The 10735-nt window shown below is 37.6% G+C and overlaps 1 protein-coding gene across 4 annotated transcripts in view; it reads left to right on the top strand.

Moving 5' to 3' along the window:
- ARMT1 (acidic residue methyltransferase 1) overlaps positions 1 to 9827 on the top strand; it is a 15023-nt gene extending 5196 nt beyond the window's left edge. For 2 of the 4 annotated variants that reach the window (XM_042477358.1, XM_042477349.1), the window contains exons 3-5: positions 5134 to 5369; positions 7747 to 7912; positions 8656 to 9827. In XM_042477358.1, coding sequence (XP_042333292.1) covers positions 5134 to 5369; positions 7747 to 7912; positions 8656 to 9417 — 1164 coding nt within the window. In that variant the 3' untranslated portion in view covers positions 9418 to 9827. Of the gene's footprint in view, positions 1 to 3809; positions 4184 to 4227; positions 4418 to 5133; positions 5370 to 7746; positions 7913 to 8655 lie in introns of those variants that run through there. The other 2 variants (XM_042477376.1, XM_042477367.1) reach the window with 2 other exon arrangements.
- Positions 9828 to 10735: the final 908 nt, after the last annotated feature.

Below are 10735 nucleotides of genomic sequence, written 5' to 3'. Positions count from 1 at the left end.
AAAAAAACAGTTCCGGGTTACGAAGGTTATTTCGGGTTACGAAAAATTTTTTGGTGCTTTTCGGCGCTTTTTCGCACCAAATCGCGGCTTTCGCTATTAGCGCCTATGGGGCTTCGGCTTGCGAATGCTTTTCGGGTTACGAATGGCGCCGTGGAACGAATTAAATTCGTAACCCGGGGGAGCCCTGTAGTAACTAAGGATGGCACCTCCCCTCTGGATGCCTGTCTGGAGTCAGTAATGGTCTGGATGAGGGAAAACAAACTCAAGCTCAATCCAGAGAAAACAGAGGTACTCGTGATAGGTACCCCAAGTCCAGACAGGGAAATTTGCCACCCTATCTTTGACGGGGTTATGCTTCCCCTAAAGGATAAAGCTCACAATTTGGGAGTACTCCTGGACTCATCTCTACAGTTATCATCTCAAGTGGATGCGATGGCCAGGAGTGCTTGGTACCAGCTTCGGCTGATACGCCAACTGTGTCCCTGTCTGGACCGAAAGGACCTTGAAACTGTAGTACATGCACTGGTAACCTCTCGCTTGGATTTCTGTAATGCGCTCTACATGGGGCTACCTTTGTACCAGGTTTGGAAGCTTCAGCTAGTTCAGAACGCTGCAGCCAGATTGGTCATGGGTACTTCAAGATCGGCCCATATAACACCTGTATTAAGATCTCTTCATTGGCTGCCTATTAGCTTACGGGCACAATACAAAGTGTTGGTCGTCACCTTTAAAGCCCTACATGGCTTGGGCCCGAGTTACTTGAGGGAGCGCCTCTCCCTACATAATCCACCCCACACTCTCAGAACAACAGGGAAATACCTTCTTGAATACCCCAGGGTAAAATTAGCAGCAACTCATCAGAGAGCCTGTACGGCAGTAGTTCCCAACCTGTGGGTCGGGACCCCTTTGGGGGTCGAATGACCCTTTCATGGGGGTCGCCTAAGACTATTGGAAAACACCTATTTAATTATAGTTATGAAGTAGCAACAAAAATAATTTCATGGGTTTGGGTCACCACAACATGAGGAACTGTATTAAAGGGTCGCAGCATTAGGAAGGTTGGGAACCACTGCTATACGGTGACAGCCCCTGCTCATTGGAATGCACTTCCAGAAAAGATCCAACTTTGTTCCACATTGGAAGCCTTTAAGAAGGCATTGAAAACTTATCTTTTTCAGATAGCATACCCTCCTGACTCTTTTTAAAGATAGTAACCCTAACTAAGATCAGGATGTCCTACCACATCTGATAGTTTTAATTGATCTGTAGATGGTTTTAGATTTTTATTGAATTGTATGAATTGTTGATGTAATTGCTGATGTAATTGTTGGTATATTGTAGTGCTTTGTATTGTGACATGTGTCACTTAGCTTGCACAGTGTGAACCGCTTTGATCAGGAGGAAAAGCAGTATACAAATAAAAGTTTTATTATTATTTATTATTTTATTATTATTAAAGCCATGTAAATTAGCTGTCATTGCCTGCCTTGTGGCAGTAAATTATTCATCGCACAAACCAGTACTACGTTTTCTCCGTTAGAATCTGCCAGTCAGTTTCACTCTGCTGTCATTAGCAAGAGGAGAACTTTACCTTTCATTTTTTTCTATGCCATGTATACCCGTATTTTCTGGCATATAAGATGACTGGGTGTATAAGACGACCCTCAGCTTTTCCAGTTAAAATATAGAGTTTGGGATATACTCGCCGTATAAGACTACCCCTCTTCCAACGCAAACCAAATAATTTTTTTTAAAAATCAGATTCGATTTCAATATGGTAATTTTAATTCAAATGCTTATGACATGCAGGTACTTAGCAGGAAAACTTGTTTTATACAAAGCCTGCTTGGATTGGTCAGCTCTCCCTGCCTGCCCAGCCCTCCCTGTCTCCAAGACTATCAGAGCAGTATTGCAAACACGGTTCTTTTTTCCATACCCCAGGCATCTCAGATGCCTGCAGCTTGCTCTGCCCTTCAGTTACATATGCAGCGATTGCAGATTCTCCAGTCCGGCTCAGATGTTTCAGCACCTGCCCTATAAGATGACACCTGCCGTATAAGACGACCCCCATCTTTTGAGAAGATTTTCCTGGGTTAAAAAGTAGTCTTATACGCCAGAAAATACAGTAATCTATTCCTATTTTCTATTTTATTACATTTATGTGAGGAGTGGGACCCAAGATGGCTTCCATGAATAATAAATTAAAATAGTTTATAATAACATTTAAAAAGAGTTTAAATAATCTCATTAAAACATTAATTTTATTTTAAAAACAACCATAAGTTTAAAATATAAATAAAACTTTCCTAATAAAAAGTCCCCCTACTTACTGTATATATTGGAGTATAAGTCGAGGTCAGGTTTTGGGGCCATAATTATGGATTCTGACATGCATGACCCATGGATAAGTCGAGGGTAAAATTTAGGAAGACAGCCAGTCTTGAAAAGAGGCTTGAGAGGTGAGTACCCGCCCTTCCTCCTCCACCCAATTGTCCCCACAATTTTTTGCAATTTTTCCACATTTGTGTGGGTCTTCTGCCCCTAACTCCTACGAATGAGATGGGACAAGTATATTTTATTTTCAGTCGCTGTAGAACTGCTTTTCATGCAGGTAGCTGTTTTGACTTCATATTCTCTTTCCTGACACGTCATCCAGCAGCAGTCAGCATAATATGAAATCAAGAAATTTCTCTCAAAGTGTATTGGTTTGCACTTCTTTATATTGAGCACCACCTGCCCTGGAGTGCTTTAGTCTCCAATTTTGTTTTATTCCAGTTATATCTGATTTGCATACTTCTTTCTTCTCACTATCAGTACAATCACTTGGCTGTCCTTGGGATGCTTTCCTTGTCCTTCTCAATAGGCTATTTTATTTTTCCCTTTCTGTTTGACGAGACAATTTTTATCCTATTTTTTTCTTCTTCTTTTCCCAAAGAGACCATGAGATAATAAATGACTCTTGGGTGTTATAGCTGCTGATATCAGTAGTAGTATTTCAAATTGTTCTGAACAGTGACAAGAGTATCACCAATCTGGTGCTAAAGAATTCTAAATAGTGACTTAGAAAACTCAAATGCTGTGAGAAAGTATTGGCCTAATAACAGTGCCAAGAACTGGGAATAAGGATATGCTAGGAAGAAAATAGTGTAAATATTTTAAATGGTTTTTCCTCAGAGAAAGACTTGGAAAGGAGTGGTAGAGAAAAAGGAACTGATAGTGATGTTCTTGGCAGGAGCTTTCCATGGCTTGTTTGTGATCTATTCCTCATGAAGACTTCAGTCTTGTTGGAAGAAGTACTTCATAGTGCTTGTTAGGTCTTGGCTGATTGGAGTAAGTTTCAGAAGGGAGAGAAAAAGAGACATTCTGTCCCCCTCTTCCTCATATAGTGGTACAAGACCAAGATTAACTTCTAGCTGCTATCTCTAGTTCTGAATATGTTACTTTTCTGTAAAGGTGAGAGACTGGGGCAGGATTCTGGAGGCACAGCAAGACAAATTAATCTTTTCCCCCCTTTTCTTGGTGAAATTTCCCCCTATAATGCAAAGATGCTTTTAACCTCATTCTACCCATTCTCCACCACTTTGATGTCACCTTTAGGTTACTATAACCTAGTGGTTCCCAACCTTTCTAATGCTGTGACCCTTTAATACAGTTCCTCATGTTGTGGTGACCCCCAATCATAAAATTATTTTTGTTGCTACTTCATAACTTTAATTTTGCTACTGTTATGAATTGTATTTTCATTGTTACAAACTGAACATAAGTAAAGCATAGTGATTAATCACAAATACAGCCTCAGAGGATGGCAATGGCCAGCCCCCTCTGAAGAAACCTGTCCAGAAAGCCCCAGGATAGAGGGGCAGAGGGGTAGTGGTTCAAAGTGAAACTGGAACTCTTTGGCTGTGCTGTCTCTCTTCCTTTTTGCAGAGCTCTATGTTCCTGAGAGAGGAAGGAAACGGGATGCTGAGGGCAGTTGCTAAGCAACTGAGGAGGAGCCTGGAGATGGCTGTTGCTTTAATGAGCTTAGCTTGGAGGCCCTTTCTTTGGGAAGTGGTGCTCTGAGGGGGGGGGGTCCCTGGCAACCCCTGAGAAACTGTAATTCGACCCCCAAAGGGGTCCCGACCCCCAGGTTGGGAAATACTGTGCTAAAGGAAGACATGCACTGGCGGCTGCTCCTATGATGGTATTGTACCATTTTATTTTTAGGTTGCAGATTACAGCTGAAAGGAGCTGGAGATATAAAGCTCTAAGATAATGTTTTCCATATATCTGAGAGCTACCATCCTTAGGAGTAATCTAAATCTAGGATGCTGAAGTGAGTGATGAAATGTGGCTTCTGGCTGCAAGAAAGAGCCTCTTAATACAAGAACATTATATGGAGGATCTGTGGAATATTTTATGCTTTGCAAATCTTTGTGTAAGACAATCTTTTCTTTTAATATCTAACATTCCACATGCCTTTAACAGTTTTGTAGAGATGTATATAAGAAATGAATGTGAGAAGACTGGTTTTTGTTATGCCTCACTTTTCACCCCAACTCTGACTACTGCACTGTTTATATAAACTGAAAATATAGGTACTGTAGTTATTTATGCATAATGTAGTGGTAACAATCACATTAAAAAGACTGAGTAGTGATAATTAACCCTCATCCAGGCACCATTTTTTTAAAAACAAAAGAACATTCAACTGAGTGGGATATTTTCTGGCTAATATGAGAATTCCAATGTATTGTAGGATGTTAATATGTCCCATGTCCACAAATATCCAGACTCCAGAGCCAAGAAACACGCATCCACATCACGTAGAATGTCTGTTTTGCACTGATGTCACTCTGCTTCCCCTGTCCCAATATGACCATCAGATTTCCTAGAACAATTTTGTCTCTTTAAGGAAAAATACCATGTGGCTAAAACTCGGGAACATTGTTTACCACTCTTCATGTGTCACTGTTGTAAAATGATGTCCAGTTCTGTGTGGAATCTGAAATAAATTGGGATTCTGCGGTAGCAACATCTCGCAGCTATATGGATAAATATTAAAGAATGTTATGTATTAAATGCGATTTCTTTTTTAAAATAAAATAATCAATGCACACACATTGAAGACATTATCTTCCCATTTTATTTCAGAAAGGTCTTGAAGCAGAAAAACATGCTATAGCTTATCTCTCAAAGTTACGGAATGAGCTGCAGACAGACAAACCATTGACTGCTTTGAAAGATAACATCCCTGACACTACTCTTTGGAACCAGTACTTAGAATATCATAAAAATTTATCAAATGAACCGCCAAGTTGGTTTCAGTCTCCTTGGTTATATACAGAGTGTTATATGTATCGTAGAATTCATGAAGCACTTGTTCTAAGGTGAGTACATGTCATTCAGTTATTTTTGTATTACTTGTTGGACGACCTGGCTGAGAAAGAAGATTCAGGCAAAGAGAACTGAATAAGTATCAGTCCTAAGTTCGTTTTTGTCACCCCCTCTTCAATTTACTGTATATACTCATGCATATGTCTAGAAATTTAGGTCAAAAATTGACCCCAAAAACCTGAGTCAGCTTATCAATGTGAGTACTGTATCTTAATTCATATTTTAAAAAAGGATCCATCCCTTGGTGAAAGGCAAGAGTATAATCTGCCTTGAAAGCACCAGCCCCCTCTATTCTCTCATCCATCCAGCTTTTAGGCTGAGCACAAGCAGTTATATCTGCTGGAATCTTGTAAGTTCTTTGACATTGTTTTGCTTTGCTTCATCCTTTAGAACTTATGCTATATTCCCCTAAATTTTACCTTCAATTTATACATGGGTCATATCAAAATCCGTAGTTCTGGCCCCAAAAATTGCCCTCGATGTATACATGAGGTCAACGTATAGTTGAGTATATACAGTAGTTCCATGCAGTAGGAGAATGGCAGACAGAACATATGAAGACTGGGGAAAAGTTACATACACCTTTCTTCCCATTTCTCTTGAGTATGCCACCAGGACCCAGATGGCTTTGGAGACATCAGAAGTAGAGTGGGAAAGGAGACTCCTTTGTGAGAGTCTAATGTCTTGGTTCTCCAACAGACATTTCCTATTGAGCTTGCTACCTTTGAAACATGCATTGGGCCATAGATTCAGATACACAGTGACCACTGGGAAATATAGGGATGAGGTAAGGTTTATAAATACCTCTGATCTTTTTTCTGGAACCCTGTGGAAAAAAGATAACCCTGTGAAAATTTGAATTGAAAAATAATGTTTTGAAGACCAATTGTTTTTATCAATTTATACAATTTATAGTCCACTTTCATGTTCTATAAAGTAGGTGGATTCTGACAGTCATATTTCTTCTTAAAAAGCCAAAATATGAGCAAACTCATTTATGCGCAAGCTGGCAAATAAACCTGGGAGTGTACTATTTTGTGTAGGTTAATGAACTCTGAACAGTGTGAAACTATGGTATGGTATCCTGACTTGTTACAGTGCTGTTAATCATATGCTGTATTTTCACACAGCACTAAACCATGGTTTAACACTTGTAGATGAGACCAAATAAAACTAAAGGCTTCACACACTAATCCTGCTTAGTTGGGAGGTAGGAAATCCCAGTATAGCCTTATATTTGAATGATAGATAATTGTTTATGGTAAATGGTCTGTTTAATTAAACCAGATTCATAACTCGTGGCTTGACTTGTTATGCTATCAACTAGAGCTTAGCCAGAGTTCTTGAAAAGTGAAGCCTTCCTGCCTCCTATTTAGGGAGAGGTGAGAGTGAATTCCTAAGTGTGGCAGATTATTTTGGCTCATCCAATCATGGTTTAACATCATGTATTAGCCAGACCCAATATTTCTAGTTCAGCCAAAGTGGAAACCTGTAGTTAATGAGCAACAATTTACTCATTTGATCATTTACTCATATGAAAGGACCATGTACACAGCCAAAAGGATCATTCTAATCCTTGCTTACTAAACTGTGTTGTGGTTATCTGAGCAGAACCAGTGCCAAAGGATGTGATAGCACTTATAGTTCAAAGAAATTAGGTGTATACAGAATTCTGTCAAATGACATTATAATAATGAGGAGGAAAGGTAAAAAAAAGTAAAAGAACAAATAAATGTCATATATTCCTAATATAATAATAATACAAGTATAGCTTCGTTCTCGTTAACTGCTATATTAGAATCCAACTATTGGTCAATTGGATAAGATGGACTTTTGGTATATTTTGTGAGATAATTGTAACCCCCAAGTTAACCATCTTGCCTCATATTCCTAGCTGAAAAAAACAATGGAGGAGAAATGGAACGAATAAAGGTGTATGGATGTGGAAGAGTTTGGTGTTGTTATTATATATGTTCACAAACCTTAGGTAGCAAGAACCTGTAAACAAATTAAAGTTTTCTGAAGTTAGAGATGGGAAGGACTGGGAAAAATTTTTAAAAAATTAAAAAACTCTTTCCTCCGTGTATCCTCCTTCCTGTGGATAGGAAAATCCATTAATGATCAAGTTTCATTATACACGATGGTGTAGTAAAATGTATCTCGTATGTAAAATGGCAAAATCAGGGTTTGCTTTTTGGAAATTAAAAATATGTATTTTCAAGCTGTGAATGGTTGAATCTGTGGATGCAGAATCCATAGATACAAAGGGCCAACTGTAATGCATTTTATGTTCTTAAAATAACAGCAGGTGCTGTTCTTGGCTTTTATGTATGTCAAAAGCTAATTATGTGGACTTTTTCTCCTCTTTAGTCCACCCATCAGTGACTATGATGTCTTTAAAGAAGAAAAAGAGCATGCTTTCTTTGACTCTCAGCAAGCTATTATTATTTTAAGTACTTACTTGCAAGAGCTGTTGAAGAACATACAGAATCTAGATGAAAAATCACTAAAAGAAGAATTGTTTACACTGATTCAGGTAAAATTAGAACTTTTAAAAATATCCAGTCATGCTGCTATTACAAACTATTTTAAGTTTATAGTTTTAAAAGATAAATCAACAGCACTAAGAAATGTTGAAAAATTGCCTCGGCTATAACATATTTATGTAAGTTAAAATGTTATATAATTGTAATAGTTTAATTTAACTCTTCTTAGCAATTATAACAACTGTGTTTGAACTACATTTCAAACAGCTATATTTGAACTATGTTTAAAACAGCAAACGTAATCCACATAGTATCTCTATGTGTTCTTAATATTTAGGATTCGAAACAAGCATGATAATTTACCTGAATGTAATCCATACTGAAATTTCTATTTTCATCATGTACACAGCATAGTTGTTTTCTTGAACAACTATAGCATAAACAATTCTCTGCTGTTTAGTTTTCCTATGTTGCTCCTCCACAAAACAGCATGGATATTCTTTTCTTTTTTTGTAGCTGGTTCATTTACTAGATACTAATAAGTGTTGTTAGCAAAGACGCTGAGGCTAAACTCGAACTAATGCAGCCTCTGTTTAAGAATTTGGCAGCTTGGAATTGAATTTTGTCAGTCAGCTGAGAAGTAGGGATGAATTTCGCCTCCTTCCAAACCAAGCTGATAAGCAGGATATTAGGGTTTTTTTTAGGTAGGTTTTTGACTGGAGTCTTAATATGCTTGGTTTATAACAGACTGCCTGACTCACAGAAGTTAACATGCTTTTTTTTTTTTCTTTAGGTATCACTGTGGGGCAATAAGTGTGACTTGTCAATTTCAGGTGGCGCAGATAATTCTCAGAAGGCTAATCCATTACTTTCTGTGGAAGAGTTAAAATCTTTTATCTTGGTGAATCACATAGAAAAAGTTTGGTCACTGCTTCTAAATAAAAAGAGGAAGAATGCACAGACTACTAGGCTTGATATAATCCTAGATAATGCTGGTTTTGAACTTATCGCTGATCTTGTATTGGCTGACTTTCTATTATCCTCGGAATTAGCTAATGAAATTCATTTTCATGGGAAAAGTATTCCATGGTATGTGTCAGATACTAGAAAACGAGACATGAATTGGGTAATTAAACAAATGCAGTCAGCTAATCACAAGTGGATGTCTAGGTGTGGTGTCTCTTGGGAGGGTTATGTGAAAAAAGGAGTTTGGATTTATCATGATCATTTGTTTTGGACTTTGCCACATGAATTTTCTGCTATGGCCCAAGTTGCTCCTGATTTGTACACTGAGTTACAGAAGTCGGATTTAGTTATTTTTAAAGGGGATCTGAACTATAGAAAATTAATAGGTGACCGAAAATGGGAATTCACTGTGCCATTCCATCAAGCTTTGAACAATTTTCACCCAGCACCTCTCTGCAGCTTCAGAACACTAAAGTGTGATATTCAAGTTGGGTTGAAACCAGGACAGGGTGAACAACTAACAAACACTGAACCTGAATGGATGATCATCGGTAAATATGGAGTGATTCAGTTTGATGCTACTTCATGATTGATGAACACAATGTGTCAGCCAGCACAGGCTAAATGCTATTGGTGGCCAAAAGTGTGAAGACCACTTGCTTTCAGTATGCATGTTCCCTTTTTTCATAGGCCTTTAAAGTGGAGTGTGCAATTATGAATTCTCTCTTTTGGTAATCATCTGAAAATGACAAATGCATTAATGATTAACTTATTCTTAAACATTTTTACATGTGAAATACAAGAAAAGACAGACAGTAAGAATCAGTTTAATAGTTATATGCATCTGATGATTGTTCTGTTTTAGCATACTCCAGGCAAAATATTGCACTAGCACATAACTGTTACATTTGCTGTTCTGTAAGAAGTCTTACTTTAAAGCTGTTTGAACTTAAGTTGTTGGTAGACATGACTATTTTAAATAAATTAACTGAAATGATATATCTAAAAATACTTTGAATAATTTATCTGGTATGAGCACTATATACATGGGTCCCTGTTACTTTAAAGAAACCTGGTTGGATGTAGACTGAGCATCTCTTTCTAACCATGTTAGGCTTTGAAGCATGGTTAAAGGACTCAGAACTAAAGGCTAATTGCATTTTTGAAAACAAAAGCTTGCCTTGATCACTGATGACACAGTGGGAAACATCTTCTTTGCTGCCCATGCTCAGAAGTGTTCTGTCAACCATTATTACCATTGACAGTTTGTAGCAGAAATACTGCTATATAATAAATAAACATGTTTTTGTATCAGATGGATAGTACAATTAGAACTTTCGTTTAGTTTGGCAAATGGAAAAGGCACCTTGGTCATTATCCAGAATTATATTTAATGACCATGTATTTCAGAAACTTGAGTTTGCACTGTTTTATAGTTTCTTATACTATGATTATGCTTTGATTCCTTTAGTACATTCTTTTCCTGTCAAGCCTGCATTCAGCTACCCATGACTGTATATACAAGAGAATGTAATTTTTTATCAAATTTAGAGGAGTCTAAAATCAACGAGATGGAGGTCTATCTCAGTGAAACAAATTTAAACATTTTTGTTTGAACTTACTTTGTAAGCCACTTGAAGTTCCAGTTTGAAAGGAAGGCAGAATAAAAATCAAGTACAGTAAATAAAATTTGCTTATGATTTTAGTATAATCAACAAACTTGGTTCCCTAGCAGATCCTTAAATGTTTCTTGCATACACTTTTCTTCCTAATTACCCTTCCTTGCCATTTGAGTGGTTTAATTCCAGCAGTTTGTTACATCTGTAGTAGTTACATTTGTAACCACTTTTTGTTAAATATAATATAACAACAACAGGGTTTGAAGTTGTGATGACTGGGGCCCCCCC

This window comes from Sceloporus undulatus, chromosome 1 (genome assembly GCF_019175285.1).
Source record: "Sceloporus undulatus isolate JIND9_A2432 ecotype Alabama chromosome 1, SceUnd_v1.1, whole genome shotgun sequence".
Lineage (NCBI taxonomy): Eukaryota > Metazoa > Chordata > Lepidosauria > Squamata > Phrynosomatidae > Sceloporus > Sceloporus undulatus.
Note: the sequence above shows the minus strand (reverse complement) of the source record. Positions and strands in the feature narration are given on the sequence as shown.